The sequence below is a fragment of the Perissodus microlepis genome, chromosome 10 (genome assembly GCF_051167445.1).
Source record: "Perissodus microlepis isolate ML-2025 ecotype Zambia chromosome 10, ASM5116744v1, whole genome shotgun sequence".
NCBI classification, from domain to species: Eukaryota; Metazoa; Chordata; class Actinopteri; order Cichliformes; family Cichlidae; genus Perissodus; species Perissodus microlepis.
This window is the reverse complement of record NC_140470.1, coordinates 1,989,435-2,012,112: the sequence shown is the minus strand read 5'-3', so window position 1 is coordinate 2,012,112 and position 22,678 is coordinate 1,989,435. Positions and strand designations below refer to the sequence as shown.

The 22,678-nt window shown below is 45.7% G+C and overlaps 1 protein-coding gene across 9 annotated transcripts in view; it reads right to left on the bottom strand.

Annotated features, from left to right (window-relative positions):
* auts2a (activator of transcription and developmental regulator AUTS2 a) overlaps nt 1-22,678 on the bottom strand; it is a 336,075-nt gene that overhangs the window by 31,627 nt on the left and 281,770 nt on the right. For all 9 annotated transcript variants that reach the window (XM_084941432.1, XM_084941426.1, XM_084941430.1 and 6 more), the window contains one exon: nt 7,671-7,719. In XM_084941432.1, coding sequence (XP_084797558.1) covers nt 7,671-7,719 — 49 coding nt within the window. The remainder of the gene's footprint in view (nt 1-7,670; nt 7,720-22,678) is intronic.

Below are 22,678 nucleotides of genomic sequence, written 5' to 3'. Positions count from 1 at the left end.
AGCACATGAATCTCTGCAGAGACGTGGCCGACGCCGTTTCTGGCCTGCATCACGTGTTACGTTGTGGTTGTGTCCCGGTGCTTTAGATATGGAGCCGACCACGATAGAAACAATAAAATCCTGGGTTCCCTCCTGGTTCCCTGCTTTTTGTTGGTCTTTTTTTGGATGCAATCACACATTGCATCCAAAACCATCCAGACATTTGTTGAGATGTGTGGCTCATTGTATTGTTATTTCTTATAGTAAAGGTTATTATTCTCTCACTCATCCACTGTAAAACACAAAAGAGCCAGAAATACATAGGACGACTCAGCTGTGTGGAACAGGACAGCTGCAACACTGATGCGACACATCTTTGCATTTCTAGGCAGGCGAAAGGTCACAGTGTCAGTTCCCATGTAGGTTTTCAGAGGGGTCTGCGGTTACGATGGCGTACGTTTAACACAGAAGCCTGCTGTAAAGTCTCAAGTATATTTTTGTGTCTGCGAGTCCACATAATGTTATTATTAGATGTTAAGTGCGAGGGTTTGTGCAGATGTCGACATGCACCAACTATGCCTGCACCACAGGCGGCCGACAAGAAAAGCAAATTCTAAAGCCTTGTTTATACTCATGGTTGGAGACCCAACAGCCACAGAGTCGTTCCTGTTATACTTCTTTTGCATCAGCTTGAAGTCCACAGTGCGGCGCGCATGTGTAGTTAGTGCACTGTAATGTAAACTTTCCTTGGTCGAGTCTGCGCGGTCACAAACCAATAGGCAGGCATGCAGAGGTGCGCTGCAGCCTCACGGACCCTCGCGCAGTCGCGGATGCGTAAAGTATAACTGAGGCTTAGCAGAAATGTTTGCTCGGCCGTCCGTATCCCCGTCTGCAACGGAGTATTATCAAGGCTTTACAGCACGCCATCTTTCGGAGTCAGTAGCCTGCATAAGAAATGAAATGTGGGCTGAAACAAATGAAAGGCGTGCAGTGTGTGCAGAGCAGAAACACATGCAAAGGGATCTACAGACTGTCACTAACAAACCAGGATCCTGCTCTGCAGTCCTCTCTAATCTGCCCCGGGGCTCATCAGGGCTTTATTTCTGTACTGCATATTTATGTGAATCAGAGCGAGTGTGTGTGTGTGTGTGTGTGTGTGTGTGTGTGTGTGTGTGTGTGTGTGTGTGTGTGTGTGTGTGTGTGTGTGTGAGAGAAGGGTAAAACCCCTTCTCTTGTGGGAGCAATTAAAGCCTTGCTTCCATCAAACCTGATCAGAGTCTTTGTGCTCGTGCTCTCTCTCAGCCTTTCTGTCTTCACAAGCTGTGTTTACACTTTCACTTCTCCCCCTGTATGTTTTACAAGACTGGATCGGAGAGGAAAGAACTTAAAAACACAAAAACACAACCACAGCAGAAAGATGGCAACACACCATAATCTCACTCTAAGCTTCTATATCCTGACTTCCTGCAGTGAGAGCACACAGATTACAGCCGTGGTCACTTATGTGATACAGGAGACACGATTACAGACACTTTTAGTACGGCCGGCCTTTCAAAATGTTCTACGACCCTTTGAGTCGTTATTCACCTCCTACTTTATCAGACTTTCTGTTGTTTTTGCTCTTTTTAAACAGACTAAATCCTCCACGCTGCTCAGAGCAACACCAACACTGCAGGAGTTAATCATTTCACAGTGGACAGTAAAATCTTGTGTTAATCCCATCTCCTTTTTAGAAACGTGGCTGCATATTTCTGGGGGGGGGGGGAAATGCCTCAAGTAATTGAAAAGAACCAAAATCGGTTTGCTCCGGTGTCATCTCGGGGCCCGCAGTTACTTCCAAAACACAAACCAGAGGGCCTGATGGCTGCAGGGTGAAAACCTTGAGAAGGGAGACGGCTGTCAGACACACATGGTAGATCATGACAAAAGGTAGATCATCCCAAGCAGCACTCCTTCTTTTATGCATGCACGCATGCGCTTACACACTCATATGCACATTCACCTCTAAGGCACCATGAGGCCTCATTAAGGCAGCCTGCTCTCTCTCTCCCTCTTTGGCAATGTCACCTCTGCCACAGGGACCAAAGACTGACACAGGCATAATTGGCCTGAACACACCAACAGCACGCTGGGAATGGCTGGGTCTTGATAAGTGGGATGTGTGTGCACGCGTGGGGGGGGGGTTTGACCCTGTTAATGCCGCACAGTTGGCAGGAGAGTGGCTCGTGTCACAACGGATCAGTGGATGCTGGTGACGGTGATGGGGGAGGACCTCTCCTGGGAACGGGAGACTGGTGCCCTCCTATTCGCTTCCGCTACTTCCAGTGTCTCAGTGACACAGAAAAAAACTACTTCAACTACACAACTAATTTTAAAAAATTGCAGCTACATGTTAAAATGACATATATAGATGATTCACATAAAGAATCTGCAACCCCATAGGAGGCAGATACAGAGCTTCTGTATGGTCTTCAAACCCACAGTCATGAATAAACTGAGCATGCTCACAAAATTCCTTCCACCTTACGGCAACAAATGCCAAAATGTTACCTTAGACACCTGAGACAAACAGACGTGTACAGTAGGAGCCACTCACCATTCAGCTTCTAACCCGCCACATATCTCAGTGTGGCAGACGTGGCGGGGGAGGGCGGCAGGAAAACTAAAGCCTTTCACTTTGATCTCTGGAGTTCAGCCCATTTAAATGTTTGTGTTTGAGATGTAGACCTTTAATTTTGGCCTGATGGGTTCCAGGCTCTTTGGGTTTAGCGTGGCATGTCGGATATGGGAGTGTTTACACAGTCTCCCTCCAGCTCTCCCGGTGCTGAAATAAGTGCATTAAGATGGATGGATTTACTTAGTCTCTAACCTCAGGGACTCGGGGAACAAACTCTGAATGACCTCTTTGTGTTGCAGGAGGGCACCGAAGGAGACTGGCCCACACTGCTGACTGTGTTTCTTCAGTGTCAACAGACCCACTAACAGCACGTCCTTAAAACCGATCCTCAGTCAACAAACTTGTACCGATGGTGCACCGGCTACAGCCGTGGTCCCTGCCAGCTAGAGCCAAAAAATCCACAATAAGACCGGATTGCATAGGGTGACTGTGACAGGCAGACTTCCAATAAAAACTGTGTGTACACTTAAATTAGAAGAGGAAGCAAGGCAGAACTAAGACTCGTTTCAACCAAACTATAACGTCTGGAAAAGCTTTTCTTCATAGCTGCAATCAGGACTAATGAGCTGTGATCAATACAAACATTTACATGGGATTTGAAAATATGTCCAGCTGGAAATGACTACATTTTTCATTTTTCCATGGGGACTTGGGCAATTGTTTGCATCTGCAAGGCACTAAATCAGCCAGTGCTTCCTTTGATTTGTTAACCTTTGTTTGGCCGTGTCAGTAGATGAGGCATGGCTGAAGTGGCTGCTTTCATGGTCACACTGTAAGATGCAGCCTGGGTGATTGTAGCTGTACTCACTGGGCGGGAGGGAGCTTCCCTCTGTGCAGCACAGGATATTGAGCTTCCTTTTTAGCCCTTCCAGCTGTGCATTAAATGCTCCTGGCTGGGTGATGGGTTACCAACAGGAGCAGAGATCACAGGTGAAACGCCTTCTGTCCGTTTCACTTGTGCATCCCTCAGAGTTATATCTTTCAGAGCGCCATATTATTTCTCCAAACAGGCATGCTTATTAAATATCAAAAGAGAGCTCTGATTTGAATTACAGTTGTGTCTGAGCCAAAGCAGGAACAATGCTTTAGTCTTGAGGGATCGGGCAGCAACCTCTCGGTGACCTCGCGCCCCCCGGCAGAGAAAGAGCTCATCCTCGACTGCGGCCGTTTCTCAGAAAGCACAAAAGGCCAGCGGTGGTCAGGTCATCTTTCCACTGCGCATCAGGTCAAGTTCCAGAGGCAGCCCTGCTTTCTGGACACCAAAACCCACACAGACGGCAGAGGTCAGCGTGAGGGCAGCGCAGGCAGCCCGGGGCAGTAAACCAACACTGGCGCTGCAAAAGGCCAACCTTCTCTTTCCAGTCGACTGAATGAGTTAGGGAGCTGCCTGGGTGATTTGTGGCGTGATTGTTGCTCTCTATATCACTTGAGATTACAGCAGGTGGTGGCCCACAGCCTAGAAGTACACACAGCTATATCACCAGTCCTCCTCTCAGGAAACACCGAGAGAATGAGGCAGGGAGAAAAACAAGCCCTCGGCTGCCTCCCACACAGCAGTAATATGCTCACAGGCAATTCTGCTGCCAGCAGAGCTCTCTATGACAATCCAGGGAGCTCTTCAGCTCTGATATCTGCCACAAAAGTTCACCTCCGCTTCTCTCTTTCCACTATTTTTTTAAACAATGCCATCAGCGCTGCAAATTACACCTTCCACATCGCACATTATTCTCTCCCCCGGTGACAGACGTACTCAAGCCTGACACACTTCACTAGCGCCGCTCTTCACAGTGGCGTCAGCCCCGGGTCTCGCTGTAGCACCGCTTCATTTTCACATTAACTCCAGTAAAGCGTGGTGAAATCAGCGTTGTGCTGAGGGGGGGAAACTGAGAATCACTCCACTGTGCACTTCAATTCACCCCCGCACTGAACTTGGTCTCACATCGCAGACGCAGCTGCAGGAGATATCTCACGAGGGACGAGCTTCTCCAATATATCTACCAGATGAAATTTTGGGGAAAAAAAGGAAAAGAAAAAGGGGAGAGCTGCTCTGCTGCACCCTTAACTGAAAGGCCACGATGAAGTCATTGCTGACACTAACGGTATTTTAAAGGAGACACAGGTGAGAGCCAAATACATTTCTTTATTACTGCGCGTTTAATATCATATTTTTTTACACTTCCAACAGGAAACGTGGATTCGGTTCTCAGTAGATTTTAACAATTCACCCACGAGAACATTCTCAGGCCACCTGATTAAAATGGGACTGTGGACCTTTTTAAATGTCATCCAGCACTGCTTTAATCTGGCTGCCGGCTGCACTCGGCAAACAAGGCAGTGCGAGCTCAGGCTGGGCTCGCCGATGACAAACTTAGCCGCGCTTCTCTGACAGGCTGTCGATTGACGGTATCATAAAAGATGGGAATGTAACCAAGTGACAAGATATCATTGCCCTGGGAGACAGCTTTAATCATGTGATAGATCTGTCTGCAGACCTTTGTGGTGACACGCCGTGCTGCTTTGTCATCATCAGTATGTGTTCAAGCCAGCACTTCAATCCACTCCCTGGACAGCAGTCAGAGGTTTAATAAAACTCTGCTTTCCACCCACGGCACCTTGGAAGCAGCTTAGACTTTACAAAAGTTGTTTATTTCACTGGCGGCCGCGGCTTTCTCGCTGCGGCCAATCCTCCTGCAGAGCACACCAATCAGGTTAGCCGACACCTGCAGGTGCACTGACGACCGTGGTAATTAGAGACACCGGTTAATGAAATCCATTTGTGAGCAGAAGTGCGCCCAGGACGAGGAGAACCGCAGAGAGCGACGTACGGCTGACGCCGACAGCCTCGAGGTGAAGCCGCACGAAGAGGGAAGAAAACAAATCAACGTCTGAGAACACAAAAGACGCATTTTCATCAGTTGGATTTTCTTTTCAAAATGCAGCGTATGCCTCAGGCTTTAGAGGGAACACAGAAAATACACTGTAATTATCGAGTAGGTGAGAAGGCTGTTAGATTAAAAGATGAGGGACCAGCACTGAGCCTTCAAAGAGACCCGAGCTCGCCCTGGGCTGATTTCCAGTCTTGTGGCAGTAGAAGGAAAACACACACACACACACACACACACACACACACACACACACACACACACACACACACCAGCCAAAAGTCAGTCATTACCAAAGCTGCACATCAGCAGCAGAATTACAATGGCCTTTTTTTCCACTTTGTTATTTGAAGGATTATTAGCTTTATTCCAATGAGTCACAAGATTATTAACAACCTCAAAACGAACATTCAGTGCATAAACTGCAGTGAAACACTGTAACAACACTGTGTCACAGAAACGCTGTAACAACACTGTGTCACAGAAACACTGTAACAACACTGTGTCACAGAAACACTGTAACAACAGTGTCACAGAAACACTGTAACAACACTGTGTCACAGAAACACTGTAACAACACTGTGTCACAGAAACAGCAAGCTAGTAGAAAATCAGCATAAAGGGATTTTTTTCACTTCGTGATCTGCTGTGGAGTTTAAAATCTACAATATGTTTGATATGTTCACGTATTGAATATTCGAGTAGAATAAACATGTTATGAACCATTTCTTCACTGAAGAGCTTCGTGACAAATAAACCCTTGCTTTGCTTTATGATGAACTGGTCGGGCTTTCGCGGTTACGCCCAACTTTGTCCAAAAGTGCAAAAAGAAATATAATGTATGAAGAAAGCGCACCAACTGTCAAACAAATGGAGACTTTTTGCACCTGCCTTTGAGCAAATATTGACACTCATCATGCCACAAACGAGTACTCTCTCACACACACACACACACACACACACACACACACACACACACGATTTTTGCTGGAGCTGTTGCTTGTCCAGAGGTTTGCTGCATTAGTGTGCTGGTAATCCCCTCCAACAAAAACCCACCCGACTCTTTTAATCTCAACACTACCCTCAATAAAAATACCAGTGGTCTCTCTCTGCACCTGGATTCTTTTACTCGTCTTTTGCAATTGTGTCAGGCATTAGCATATGGCAGGACTGGATGACAGGGGACCGAGGTGGTAAAAGAGAAGAAAAGAGGGCATATTTAAATGGAAATAGGGGCCAAGAGAGTGGGCTATCATGGAGCAGAGAGAAAGCAGATTTTGTGTACTGTTTCCCCAGTCAGATCCTTTCATGGTAGGGGAGAGAGGGTGGCCCTCTGTTGATTTAGGCTGCACAAAGGAGGCCTTAATCCTTTCAAGGGAACCAAATCAGTCCGCAGAGAAGCTTCTTGTCAAGCACGGCCATTGAACACCCCAATGGATGCCACAAATCAAGACCGGGAGGGAATCAAAGGCCAGAATATGGGAAGTGTGTATGGAGGTCTGGAACAAGAATTAAGGGTGGGGGGTTGGGGCTACAAGGACCTATCCCAACTATCTCACCCATTTCTACCAAAGCCCCAAAGGGGTCATAACCTTGGTCTCTTAGCCTCCCTCTCGCCCCGCGTGGTAACTCCCCTCCATTACAGAGGAATGTCCTTTAATGGGGGCACCTCCATTATCCCTGAGCCAGAGAAAATGGGGCTGCTTTTAACAACAAATTAGTGACTTGATAATGAGGTCACATGTGGTGTTGGCACACTGAGGCCATAAACAGATGCCTTTCCAGCATTAGTACATCCTCCTCCTGCTCTGGCTTCAGCAAGGGTCCCGGTGCATTTCAGCACATTTGAAACAAAGGCTCACCAAAACGCTCACACAGCCTCACAGCCTCACACACCGACGCAGAGAAATATTTTCACATTAGACGATAACTGTTTGACTCTTCGTGTACGGCGACGTGACATACAGATGCACCCTGGGTAAACTGCTATTGTTTTAAATGCCCACAAATAGGAAATATGTGAAATATGAAGAGAACGGCGCACGGAGACAAAGTACACAAATGTCAACGTGGCGATATCTGCAGAAACTGCAATGGTGACAACACATCATCATAGGAACAGAAATGCGTACCTTTAACTGCAGCTGTGCTGAAAAATTTCTCGGAGCTGGCATCGGAGACCTGGAAAAAAAGAGAGGAAAACATCACATTCAGCATAGAGTTAAAATTCCCCAGGATGACACTGGAGCAAAGCGACTTTGGTTCTTTTCTCCTCCACCAAACTTTCCAGACTAACTCCTTCATGACATTTTTAGAGATGATGTACAACAATGCCTGTGCTCACCGAGAGAACAAAACACATATGACACTCACAGCAGTCACTAAAACATAAAGCAAACTCTGGTCTTAAATTAGCAGAAGTTTTTTGTTTTTAAATATACAATTCTGGAAATGTGTTGCTGAGCTGTGTGCTCCAGTTTTACTGGCACGCATGCAGTCATTGTTAGGGCACGTGTGTGCATGCCGCTTTCCCCAAATCCTGTCCATAATTATCAGGACAGCCTGAGTATCGTGATCAAAACCAACACTGGGCATCAGACTGAAACAAAACAAGTGGGACTTCTTATTCTGGCCACTTGATGGCACTGTTGCTCCGTGCCAATTTGTTTTTAAAGCCTCACGATTCCTCCAAGCGTCTCGGGCAGCAGCGCTCCGACACCATCAGCGTGCTAGAATAACATGTGCGGTGATGGGATTTAAACCTGAATTAGACAACAAAAGCCACGCGTAGTTTTTAAAACAGGTCACACTTAAACTATATTTCAAACACTGATTTTGACACATTTCACATCACCACAAAATGCCACAAAACGCACGTAGTGAAGACAGGAAAGAAACGGAACAACACCCGTTGAGCCCCATGTGAAGACGGACTGACAGCTTTCTCTGAATAAAACCAATTTTTAACAACTGGCTTTGTGGACTCACTCGCTTTGGTTTAATGCAGAAAATGTGAATTCCGGACGATTACATTTTAAGAGCAGTGCTTTGTTTTCTTCTTGACATATTCGAAACCTGCGGCCAGTGACAGCTTAGTTATGCGCACTTGTGTCTTTTATTTTCACCTTAAGCACGGCAATAAATTCAAAATAATAGGAAATGGTGCTCGTGAGAAAGACATTTTTTATTATTAAAATCATACACTTGTGTTTTTCACTAATGCAGCACGGACAGGATGTAAACAATGAAAGCTGCAGGATAAATGGCAACACACAGACCGTTTTCTTTGCACGCTTTAAAAAAAAGTCTTCCTCACGCTATTTTGCACATTACCACACACAATGACAAACACGTCGTGGATTAAGAAGCGGCTCCGAGCCAGCGCGCATACCTTCGATGTGGCAAGGGTAGCAAGGAGTCAGGATATTACTTTTCTCGGTCTGGTAAATATGGCCTCGTCTCACATTCTGCTTTTCAAATAGTATAATCCATACAAGAGGCAGCGAAGTCTACTCCGTTTAAACTGAAGACAGCCATGCGAAAAGAGAAGAAGCCTTTCCAAGAAAAAAATCCAAAGCCGTTCACAAAGCTACTGCGCCTTTTGGACAAAGAGAACCATGTGTCTCGCCACGGAGAGCTTTTGCATCAGCAATGAGACGAGAAGGGAGAAAAAATCCTTTGATCCACCTTCCTTTCCTGCTCGGGACTCACTGTGTGTGCGTGTGTGATTTTTTCACGTATATTCTCCTGTCGGAAATATCCGTGAGAGGTAACAAACACGATCCTGGAGGGTTTGTGAGTCGGTGCGCAGAAAGGGGCTGCGTCCGATGGAGCAAACCAATCCAACAAAGCGCACGGCCACTTTTCTCCGTGGAGACAGAAACGCAGGGAAATCACACGAGCAGTGAGCAAAAATTCACTAGGTATAGACCCACTGTCGCGCTGGGTGCTCTGACAGATTCCGATCGTGGGCACGCTACAGCCTCTCCCCGTCCGCTCCTAAGCACCAGACAAACTCCCATTCATCCAGCAACTGCCTGCTTGTGTGCTGCTGCCTTAACGGTCGGGTCCTCCCACTTCCTGATTTCCAGGCGGTCTTGGATTCAACCACAGTAGTCCTCCTTCACAAGATAAACACACTTGTGTTTTTTGGGGGCTTCCGAAAAGCTTGAACCTTGATTGCAGAAGTGCACATCGGCGCATTTACCTTTTGCGTAAATGGCGCGCAAAAGCTTAGACGGCAGCGCACCACAGAAAGATAAGGAGGTAGAGAGAGAGAGAGAGAGAGGGAAGAAGAGAAAGGCGAGAGGGAGGGGAGAGCCAGGGCAGAAAGATAGTCTGTCACTCTGTACAGAGCAAGATGATGTCAGCCGCTAATGAATTCCCCAGTAGGGTGCTGCTACCGGGAGGGGAGGAAAAACAAAACGCTCCTTTATGAGCAGCATGCACCTCCTCGCAGCCCACAGGCGCTGTCTTCCTGTTGAATCAACTCCCACTCCACTGGCCTGAAGGGAGGTCAACTGGTAATATAAAAAGCACTTTGGGTCATTCAGCCTCCAATTTGAGTGCTGAGCTCTCCGTGGTCACCCCGACCAGAAAGCTAACTAGCTTCCAGCCCTGAAACTACAGGAAGAAGCCGTGCCCACTGACTGCATGAGGCTCCTAGGCTATGTGAGGTTATTTGTTTGGCTGTCCAGGATAACAGAACATTGCACCTTCTAGTTCTTTCCATGTCTTGGTATGACCGCATGTGTATTCTGAGAGCATCATATTGATTTAGAGGAACACTATTCTGCAGGGTTCCCACTTCTGATCTGAGAAGCAATGGCGCTCATCCTTTTTTGCCAAAATCACACCAAATGAATCCGGACGGAAAGAAAATCCTCTTAATAGTGCGAGCGTTGCATCCTGTGGCTTGTCTAATGAGCACTAACCCACTGGCTGGGAGGTCAGTGGATGTACAATAGAGCCACATTGCACAAGCTTTTGCTGCCAGCTCAGCCCGAGCAACCACAGAGCAGAAAACAGACTTAGCTCATAGCTGAGATGCTAATCCGTCCCTCGGTAACGGAGAGACGGAGGATCTGTTGGCTGGCTGGGATAGGCCATACAAACATCAAGTCATGGGAAATGGGATATACAGTGGCCTGAGATTTACAACGGCAAAACAAATCCTCACTTTGAGCTAACACAACAGCATTCCTCCAAACTGGAGTCAGATTCCCAGTCTGATTAAGCAGAACATTTCACATTTAGCAGAAGAGAAAGAATTAAACACACACTTTGTGGGGACGTTTCTGGAAACAGAACAAAGAATGTGAAGTACCATCAGGCAATGGGAGGGAGGTGACCGGGAAAAGTCCAGCCGCTTGGTTCAGCTACAGAGGACAAATGCTCGGTCACAGAGGGCCTGGGAGAAAGACCAGACCATGTGTTCATCAAGTTAGAGGCTGCTGTTAAGCATCCTTGTGTATGCATTGTGCGCTGAACAGCTTTAACTAATGAAATAATTAACGTCTTGATTGCTGCTGCTGCTCATAGGCTGGGGAAACATCTTTGATCCTACGGTGAAATGATGTCGCTGTACGCTGCACACCCACGAGCTCTGTGTGAGCACAGGAATAATGCACAAAAGTCTCAAATGAGGTGCAAATGTAAAAACGGTGGTTACATGTAATCAGATCACATGGATTCTTATGCTTAAAGCGGTGATTGTGAGGAAACATCAAGAGCGTTTTGTGGTTTGGCTTCATGAGATGTATTTATGTGACTGCCACTGACAGAAAATGGCTACCAGTCCTTTTCACAGGCCTGTGCGATGCAGCAGCAGCAGCTACGAACAAGCTGTTGTTCTCCATTCGAAATGGTCATTATCAGATGTGAGAGCGACCGCAAGTCTGTGATTACAGCCCCACTGCCAAACAATCGCCCGGATCTCACATTATTTTTAATTCAAATGAAATGGACAGAGACAAACACACATTCAAATGAGAACTCTGCACAATTTCACATGAAAAAAAAATCTTCTGTGCAAGAGAATGAAGCACCGAGATCAAACGCAATGTCTGGATGAATGCTATGTATCTCAGTAATTGCTGTCTGGGCATGCAAGTCTATCTATAGAGCATCAGCTTCAGCACTGACATTTTGTCATCTTTTATTCTGTTTTTTGGACGCTGATTCTCCACTTCAAAGAAGCCATGAACATGTTTGTCTCCCCCGCAAGCGTGGTTTAATTTTACAGGAACTCTGCTAGATTACAATCACAAGGGACTGGTTTGCCTTTATGAGCCTTCCTGCCATTACGCCAAACTACCCTCATTTAAAATATTACTGGTAAGTGTAAGATGAGTGCTGCCAATGTAATATGTTAAAAGCTCTTACTACATTTGCCTGTTGGCTCCAAACTCTGTTGTTGCTTTGCAGTGCTCGTGCATTCAACCTGACACTGAACAGAGTCATCATCATCATCATCATCATCAGAGGTGAACAGCATTCAGGTAGGTGGGTATTTCAGAAGCAGTTTCACCACACACTGAAACCTCTGTCAGAACGATACGCTGGAACCCTTTGGTGTAACTGTATGTGTGCAGTCACGTGAAACTGAACGTTTTATGCATTGCTGTGTAAAACTAAATACACCCGTCTGACACAGTGTCAGCACCTCTATAAGCACAAGTTTTGGAAGCTTGCTAGTCTGGAACACGGAGGAACGACATCAGCAATGATCTTAAGGAAGCACCTGGTATAGCCCGACTCGAGCCCATCAGTCAACACTGACAGAGATTACTCACCAGCACAAAACATTCAAGACACAGAAATAAATGTATAAACGAATGCCTGCAATCAGTTGTCCTAACATTCCTCCACAAACGTGAGAAACTGATAAAGTCATCCAGGTGGTCCTAAAAGCCACTGGATCAGGTGGAAGCTCGCACTCTCTGAACAGAATACCAGAATGGGAGTGACCACCAGGTACAACCGAGTGTCTGTGGTGAGCCTGCACTGCATTAGTGTCGTTAAATAAGAACAAAGTCTAACTTCTAGACCAAATTAGAAACAAATAAAATCCCAGACGTTTTGCAAATACTGTGTAATCTGAATTTTAATGTAAGAATTACTGATGACATTTTCTGTTCTTCCTACAGGGAAGCTGATTTTGGCATTCTGCTGTATGCTGATTGGTTAGTCAAACATTTATTATATACTTGTTGCCGTATAGTCCGGCTGTCTGAGATCATCAGTGTGGGCGTTTCTAGAAATGTTCTGCTGAACAGCTGACGGCGCACGATGATATTATTATTTACATAAAAGGATGTACTGAAAAAAGTAACTCCTCACGACGGCTCCGTGAATACGTTTCACTGCAAACAAGAAAGGTTAATAACAAGCAGGGTGAAACCCGCTGTCACACATGATGTTTAGATCTCGCCTCACTCAAGTAATGAACAACAACATTTAAGACATGATTTATTCTGCAGCTGTGTACTTAAGAATGCACGACATAATATTTACATTCTAAATATACTTTATTCCAACAGCTTATAAAATAAAAGGAGTAAATAGTAGGCCGACCCTGAGCCAAGCAGGGAGCGGTGGGGCGGTGTTGCCCCCGCTACACGAAAAGTCAGAAGTCATTTTTTAAAATTTCGTCTCATAGATATGAGTAAAGCATTATCAACAACACTACTCATTTCTCAAAGAAAAATTTGTGAAGGTTAAACAACTGAAACTTTACACAAAGAAACACAACCACTGCAACACAACCCGGCCTCAGGAGGGAGCTCTGCAATAACAAAGCCATCCCAGTCTACTTCCTGCCTTTTATACGCACCGCTGAGGTGGAAGAACAGCGTAATATTCCCGTCTGGAACGTGGTGCGTTAAGGGGTTCATGTTAGCGCTGATGCTGTACTCAGCAAGTTTAATATTGATACTTTTTTATATTAGCATGCTAATATTTGCTAATTAGGAAAGGGGAAAAAAATACAGGTAATTGGAAACTCATTAGCCCGCAGGTATTTGTTCATGAACCAAAGTATCGGGCAAATTAAAATGTTAGTTTGTTGCCACTGGTGGATGAAAAGATATTATATTCCATCCTGAGGGGAACATCACTGCAAGCCGTCCAACAATATTTCAGGGGACTGACTGGCGAACAATGTGGAGCTAAAAATAAGTAATAATTCCACCTTAAAGAAAAGGTTGGAACCATAGTCTTTACACAATAGATACTGACCCCCCCTCCACCCAACCACCACTTGATTGGCAGGTGGCGTGACTGAGTTTCTGGAGCTATTGGACTTATCGAAATAATACCTGATTAAAACCTGTTCGGTGTTACAAGGATTATTTTTAAATAAATCCCTGCCTTCAGAGGAAAGGGTGGGATTAGATCACACCCTCCTTGTTGCTTAAGTTCAGAAACATGGAAATGTAGCGCACCTCTAAGAGCTGTGAAATATTTCTAATTGCACAAACCCACACACTTACACATGCCAGCACTGCTTCTCACAGACTTTGGAGGGTGGAGAGAGGGCGGTTCATTTTTTTAATATACAAAATGTTATTGTTTTATATATTTATTTATTTTTTTACAGTCGTTACATCCGACCTTATCTCCCCGAGCCTGCACTGGTTTGTCATTGACAACCGGCTCTAATCTCTCCCCCCTCCTGACAAGCAGTACTGACAGGCCCTTTCTTTCCAATTCCTCAGACACACAGCCAGACATAAATTAATCTGTCACTCATTGCTAATATTAATGTGGGGATGGCACAGGGCTGCAAGCACACAAAAGACAAACGCGTCCAACATTAAAAACCACTACACAGAATGGGACACCACAGCACTGCCGGAGTGGCAAAAGCCTTTGGAAAAGCTGACAGTCTTATCTGCTGAAATGCATCAATCAAAAACAAAAAAACAGAGAGATTTGAGAACTTTTGAGCTCACATCTTCATTTCCATGGAATTGCTTTTCAGTGTTAAACTTGTAACTAAAAATGCTAAAAATGAATCTCCACTTTGCATCTCTGTCCCGCCCTGTTCAAACAGCATGGCATTCTGGGAACATTAAGGCAGACTGGTCGACACAGGAATGAAAGCAGCTATCTGATTCAATGACGAAACCCCTAAAAGCAGACGCTCTGTGTTATAATAAAGATTCCAGAGCCGAGAGATATGACTCTCACATCATGCCGGCCAGTTAAGCAGCAGAAAAGTATTTCTTCCGGTTGTTAAAAGCCTGCAGAGACCATGTTATCTGCTTATCTGTATCTGCTTATCTCCCCATGGTCTCTGAAAGCAGGCCGGGGCCGTAGGAGTTCAAAATAAATGGCCTGATCAATGGCAGACATTATCTGGATCTGGTAGGCAATAATCAGATCCAGTTGACATCGCAGCCGCAGAAAGAACCGGCCTGTCAGTGGGAACAAGCCTACTGTGCTCGCTATCGGTCTAATGTCGCCGCCATGGGACTCGCTTTGGAAAACAATGCAGACAAGAAAATTGGTTTAACCTTTCCTGCCTCCAATGCTTTGGTTACATCCAGATTGCAGCCCCCCCCCCAGTACTCTGCCCAGTCAGAAGAAAAATGGGAGACCTTTTTGGCTAAATTACAGACGTCGCTGTGGAATGTGGTCTGTGGGCAGCAAAGCCGGTGATAATTTCAGAGCGATCACTCCCGTCCCTTCTAGCAGAAAGGAGCATATGTGCAGCCCACACCAAACATCCACAGCATCATACATATTTGGCATATTTTACATTGAACATTTTCATGTAATGTCAGGATAATTACTAAATCTGCGTGTGTATTTTTGGCGCTGACGCTTAATGTTCATATGGAGATTTAATGGACTAAGAAAATGATGGCTGGGGAAATCGGAATTTTAATGCACCGAATTCTGAGAAATTATTGGTTTGTGCTGTTTGCTTTCATCTCTACATCATGTTAGTGGCCTTCAGTACATCTCTGAAGTATTACTTTTCGCCTGAAACGACGGCATAAACAAGATTTAGTGCTGCTTGTCATACAAATTCATTAATTATTGTACTCGTAACTTCACCGAGCTGTGATGTCACGTCAGCTCAATGACAAAAACATCAAAACAATAAATAAATAAATAAAATAGAGCTTGTGTTGCATTCTTTAATTTGACCCCAATTCTTTCTGTGAAGCTTTGCCGTGGAGCCGTATCCCAGACAGAAACATTCATAACAGATAACCCTCTGCATGACAAAGCCCTAGCTTTCATTTTCTCCCTAATCTGCATGTCTTTATATTTGCGGGGACCCAGCAGACATCTACAACTTAAGAAGTCTGCTGTATGAACCCCCCACAAGGCCTCAACTTAATACTAACTGAGAGCAGCCGTGCTCGCAGGAATAATATTTCCCCTTTTTGTTTCTTTCTTCTCAGCGGCGATATGAGAGCGAGGAGACGAGGGGAGGCAGGGAGATAAAGGACAGGGAACTAGAGAGGAAAACAAAACAGGAGCAGATGAGGGGAGACAGACAAGACGGGGAGGGAGAAAAAGCCAACCGGGGAGGTAGTGGAGCTGGGGGGGAACAGCCTGCTGTGTCTTTTAAAAAGGAATAGCTACAGGAAGCACTGAGGAAGTCACCACTAAGGCGCTGTATTAAAACCTGTCTGACCCTCTGCAGACCCCCTCGGCTCACATAGCACGGTCAGAGGGATTAGGTCTTCTGAAACGCTCCGTCAAGACCATTCTGTCAGGCGCCGATGGAGACAAGCCCCACCCACTCCCCCTGCTTGCAACCGCATGCTCCACTCAAACAAGCCTCTCCAGGGGCCTCTCTATGCTCAACAGCACCAGAGTGGGGGCCTGATGATAGGCTCTCTAGAGGGATACGAGATGGACCGTGGACATCAAAAGCCAGCAGCGTGATAGACAGCAGGGAGGTCTCTGCCCATCCTTTCTTCTTTTTCTTTTTGTTGTTGTCCCCCTCTCTCTCCATCTACGCCCCCTGGCCATTGAAGGGATTCTAATTGCATTTTGCAGGGCCCGGAATAAATGAGGTCGTTGTTCTGCCCATAGTAGATCCCCTGCTGGGAGGATGAATGATGGGATGGAGAGAAATTGGAAGTTAGGCCCTTTTGAGACAAAAAAATGAAAAGTAAACAAGGTGCTTCGCAGGTCACCGAGGAGGGACAATTCTGGGTGCCGCCACATTGAGAAGGCAGCTAGAAAGCCTTGCTTTTAGGCTCCCTGTCAGTCGGCGGCAGACAGGTTATCAAATCGCACATCTTTAACTCTCACTTTAATCAGGGCTTTAGCTTGTAGACTGTGTGAGTGAGCATGTGACCTGCAGAGGATCGTCCGCCTCTATCAAGTGACCGCGAGTGTTGTAACATGTCAGGATCCACTGAGACGCTGCTTGGATACCCTCCCTGACCTCACTGCCCCTTTGCTGCTTATTGCCCCTCTGTGTAACACTAGAACACGGGAGTCTGGATGAACAAGGAGAACTCTGTATGTATGTCTGTGTATGTCCATCTAAGCATGTGTTTGGAGACACAGGCCGTTTCATCAGCGAATGCCCTCCTTTCCCCTGGTGGTGTCCCAAAAGTGTAAAAAGGAGATGATGGTTTGTGACCTACATGTGAAACTGGTGGTGGGCCAGAGACTGGGGCCACAACCGGGCTGCAGGGGGTCTGTCTGTTGACAAAAAGGCGAGGCCTCTTCCGCTTTGAAGCCCTGTATATTTAAATATTTCATGACCCCCTCATCTCCAGACCCTTTTATCAGATTTGTGCTCTGGCTCGTGGCTGCCTTTCATTAGCGGCACAGAGAGGGAAGTTAGTGTGGATCTAATGCACCCGTCAGCGAGGCAGATCTGAGAGAGCCTCTCCCGTACCCGGGCCCTTTTGGCACTCTCCATATCTGGAAGACGATCTTGTTAAATGCTAGTAACAATTACACCAATTACAGATAAGCCTAACTGTGTCAAAGCCACAACATGATGTTTACAATGATTAGCATGCAGTGTTATCATCAGGGATGGTAATCAAGGCTAGTGCCTGGTACTTCACATGATCACAGGGCTCTTTATCCGTCACTGTTGATAAAAGGCCACCGGCTGGAGACGGAGCCGAGCGGAGCTGTCGTGTTCGGCACTAACTCGTGCGCCGACTATCTAGCTTCGGTTAACGCACGGCGGGTTTGACGGGAGACTTCACAAGAAGTCTTATTAACTGCACAATGGCATCAAATAAGAGAAGATCGTTATTGTCAAAGACACTTTTAGGATCTCAGCAAAGCGGTCGCGGCTCTGCTCCCGCAGTGAAAAGTTCTGATGATCGAAATTACACAAACGTGAATGATGCGACTTTATTGCAGCGAGGCGGAGCGTGGCATGTGCCAGTAGATTTCCACGAGGGCGCGTGCTGGCTCGGTGCAGAGCACCAGTCTAGAAATGCATCTCTGAGACTGGTGACCATGACATAAGGCCCTGTTTGTGCGCTTGTAATAGAGATGCCTTTGAGAGCGGCCCGCGTCTGCCTGCGGGACACATTCCACGCTTTCCTCCACAAACTCAGCGCCGCCGTCAGGCTCTGGGTCCTAAATGTGCACATTGTGAGGCTGCCTCGCTGGCTGCCTGACAGCAGAACATTCACCATGGGGTTATTTGAGTGGACCCAGCCTCTCAGGGCACAGACAGAGCGTGCTCTCTCTAACGTGTGTGATACTTTGTAAATGGGTGTCTTATTTAAGCGTGTCAAAAGATCCACCTTAAAATTTGCTTTTGACACTGCAGTCGCATCAGCGGAGATCATAAAGCGTGTGCGATCACGTGACACAGATGGCCACAGTCATGTGTCGGTGGGGGCCAATCATCAGTGGCCATCTCAGACGGGCTTACCATGCAGCGTGTTTACCAACACCAAGCTTCAACAAGATGATCTGGGACAGCTTGCTGTCTGTCTCACTCGCTCTTGCTGACACTCGTACACAAACACGCCTGTAAGAGGATTTCCAGCAGCAACAGGCTTATCCAGAGAGAAAGCTAAAGCGCCACACACATCTTGACCCAACCTCACACGGTCGGATGCACAGGTAAACAAACACAAGACTCCCCGATGGAAACTGTGGTTTGTGGGTCTTTGCTGCACTGACACAGGGCTAAACAGTTTGTTACACAATAAAGTTTGAATGCAGATGACGGCTGAATGAACAATATGACAGCCCACAGTTTGGGGTCGATACATGTTGGGCTTCGTGCTAATAGATACATTTTCTGCTAGAGCATGTTATTTTTGCAACAGTGAGTTCTTGACTGTCTCGATGGCATATGAAAAGCTGTCATCGCGTGCTTTAATCACATCTTCCTTTTAAAGTCTGTTTGCAAGCCGAGACAAAAAGAGTTTGAATGCAACTGTCGGCAGAAGCACCTCCGGCTGTGTATTTCTTTGCCGTCACCTGATTAGCCTGCTCTGATGGCCACATTGTTACGTGGCAACAGAGGGCATTTAGTTGGCTGGCCCAGTGGAAGTCAATCAGAGCGAGTTCACTGACTGTCTGACCGGGGATATTAGAGGAGCGTCTTTTAGTCATGCTTGAGGGAGTCCAGGCTCCGACTGCACTAAAGCCTCTGGCGTGCAGGGGAATCTAGCCGGGCCAGGAAAGCACCTGTCATTCAGTAGCGCTTCAGGCACAACAACACCCAACACTGCTCATGAATTCACGCAGAGAGAGGCATGCAGACGCTACATATGTGACATACTCGCCGCCTAGTACGCTTCTCCACGAGCTATATGCTGGTGATATGCATTCCCATACCATTTAAAATATCCACAACAGATGTGTGCGAAAATTCACGCACAATTCATCACACAAACACAGTCGCACACGTCGCCTGCAGGAGGTGCCCTCTTGAGACACCCGAGGTGACAGATGTGTCAAAACAACATATTGGTTTCACTCCTTTTTGTCATGGTGTTGCTTTGTTCCTTTACCCTAACAGCAGAAGCAGGAAAAAAACACTGGATCTGATTTGCACTGCACACTGCTGATGCATTTTTCACGAGTTACTCCGAAAACACCATGTTCCTAGACATTAAAAAGCAATTTAGCACTCCCAGGATTAAAAGCGCATGTTAAATTGAAGGCTACACTTGGTGTGGGTATGAAAAATTGAGTGGTTCCTTATATTAACCAGGTTGAGCGCAGCACACAGCATTTAGATAGACGAAATGGAATCTTTTAGCATTACTAATTCATCCGCAGGAAAGCTGTGGTTGAGATGTTGTGCGCAACTCCACAGCAGAATACAAACACAGTGCCGAGGCTGTGCTACATCTCGTCAAACGATATCCATCAGCAGGGATTGTTAAATGTAACCTACTTTTCTCGGTTCTTTTATTTCTTTTAAGCTCTGCCTCTTCTGTTAGACATGCTGAGAGCCGTGAACCCTTATTCTATAAATCCGTATACTGGCCACACTTTATACTGAGATAACAGAAACAGGAGACCAGTCAAAGTCCAACATGGCATCAGTGATCTCTGTGATGTGAACCATAGCAGGGTGAAGGGCGCTGTGGGCCTGTAGACATCCATGTATATGTTGGCTATGACTCCACAAAGTGTCCTCTACTGTTTCTTTGCACTCCAGTGAGAAAACAAAGGAGAGGAGACAAAAAAAAGGAGGAGGATGAATATTCATTTAGTGGACCGTAGACCCACTTAAACCCCATGATGGATGCTAATGATGCCCGTAATTACCATTCCTAAAATGGTGATAATTAGAATTCTTTTATGGCTCTTTATCTGCAGACAATCTTGATAATGATTGGTAGAGTGATAAACAGAGATTGTCAGTGTTTGACCTTTGAAAGCACCAACATAAAGAAAAAAGACCTCCAGGATGCAATAAGCGTTTTACTTTAGACACTTATTGCTGATAATCTGCAGTTTAACGTTATTTACTGTTGTTTCTACCTAATCTCATTATGTCGAGGAATGGACACCTGCATTAGATCCTCCCACACGCACCCCAAAACCCCTGTGCTACAAAAACCTTTGGAATCTTCCATTTCCTGTTTGACTGTCTGGACCCTCATGGTCGCCCCTCCCCGAGTCTGGTTCTGCTGGGGGTTACTTCCTGTTAAAAGGGAGTTTTTCCTTCCCACTGTCACCAACTGCTTGGCGACAGTGGGATGGGGTCGCCTGATTGGTGGGATTTTCTCTGTAATATTGTAATATGTCTTACGTGGCTGGAGGTGATTGAATCAAATTAAATCTGAAACTCTGCACTTCCATCACACTTCGACTGTTTGATTTAAAATCCACAAAGGTGATGTGTTAAAACCACCGTATACAGTGCCTTATATAGTAAACAGGTTTTTGGATATGGCTTTAGCTTTTGATTTATGTTAATATGAAAATACTGATTAAATGATTCCTTAAATCAGATCAATAGCATTGATCTATAACAGAAAAATGTAAACGTCATAGTTAGTACATTTTTTTGTCAAAAAGACTCGGCAGCCTTATACTGAGGTCCACTCTCTCGCATTCTGCCCAACAGCCTGATGTTGGCCCTGCTCCCTGGTCACATGGCATAGATTACGCCTGTGCTACACCAAATGCCTGATAATGCAATCAAGCAGCTTCAAAGTGCCGTGATTCTCCAGTGCCTGCTGTAATGAGGGGAAAATGAAACCGTTCCCTCAGTGTCTGACTAACCCTCTGATGAGACCTTCATTAGAAAGAGGGAGGGAGACAGACACACTAAGAAAGAGCATTTAAAACGAACTCAAGGAATTTCAGCCAGAGTCCAAACAGGGTTACGGAACAACATCTGTGGAATCGCGGCACCACCTATACACATACTGTATAGTATATAGTAATCCAGGTAGGAGGTTATGTAAATCTGTGAACTTCTTTATCATTAATGAGCTAAAGTCAGCACAGGCTGCAGTAACCTGCTGATGGCCATTCAGGTGTAAGCTGTTACCTTTTGTTTTTAAAGCAGATTTTCCAGTACGTGTGGTGAATATATAGATATATATACTCTGAGCAGTTACTTACTCCAGTAAGCAAAAGAAGTCATGCAAACTAATAATTTCATGCAACATGTGCAGGGTGTAGCCATTTCAGTTCTGCTGCTGGGCTGCATAAAGCTTTGATTGTGTCTGCACGTGCTGATGGAGGTGCTGATGGAGGTGACTGCCTTTAACTACCAGCTATATTCATGTTGATCAGGACAGATATCAGAGTTCCACTGTCTGTCTTCTACTCCCCTCTATACCTCCAGGTCTCCTCCCCAAACACAGGTAAACCTTACAAAGCTCCCGGGTGAAAAGTGAAAACCAGGGTGTAAACAGTTGTGCTACTCTTGAAAGTACACACTGCAGAAATTACACTTCCAACTTTTTGAAAGAGATGAACTACACCAGGACTTAATGGATATAGTGAAGTTCAATATGCATGAGCACGGTCTGCCAGAGTGAGAGACTTAGAGGACAACATTAGAGAGTGCAACACCAAGGTTGTGTGCGGCCTTGGTCCTACGCACTCTATGCTAATATTTCTTTAAAAAGCTGAGTTTCAGTGTGAAGCAAAGAACACTTTGTGTTTTATCACACAATTGTTGTCGGTTTGGCCAATCTAGTTTTGTTATTCTGGGTTCGGCAAAAATGATGACAGAGTATATTATAAAGTGAAACATATTGGATTTAAACATTTAACTGGATTACTTTGCACCACATGAGTTAAATTAGTTTTCAAGGACATTCATACTTGAAAGTCTGATTCTGCTGGGTGAACATAAACAATGTGGAACATTTGTTCTTATGCATATTTATCTGTAACATCCTTTGTACTGTTATGTGCTTTATCTTGACTGATTAAAGAGATTATATATAGCTATCACTGTATGCTTCATCCTAATAATATGCTATTATGAGTGCCTGTTAGTGTGCACACTGAGACACGGTGCAGATGCATGGTCTCATACTGTACCGAACAAGTTTTTTTGTTTTTATTTTTCGTTGCCTGAATGCCGAAGCCGCTTGTGTGTATGCATGTGTGTCAGAGTCTGACCCCTCAGTCCACATCACTGCAGGATAATAACGCCCCCCAGGAGCCGCGAGACCCGATATCACCCTTCTCAGCAGTG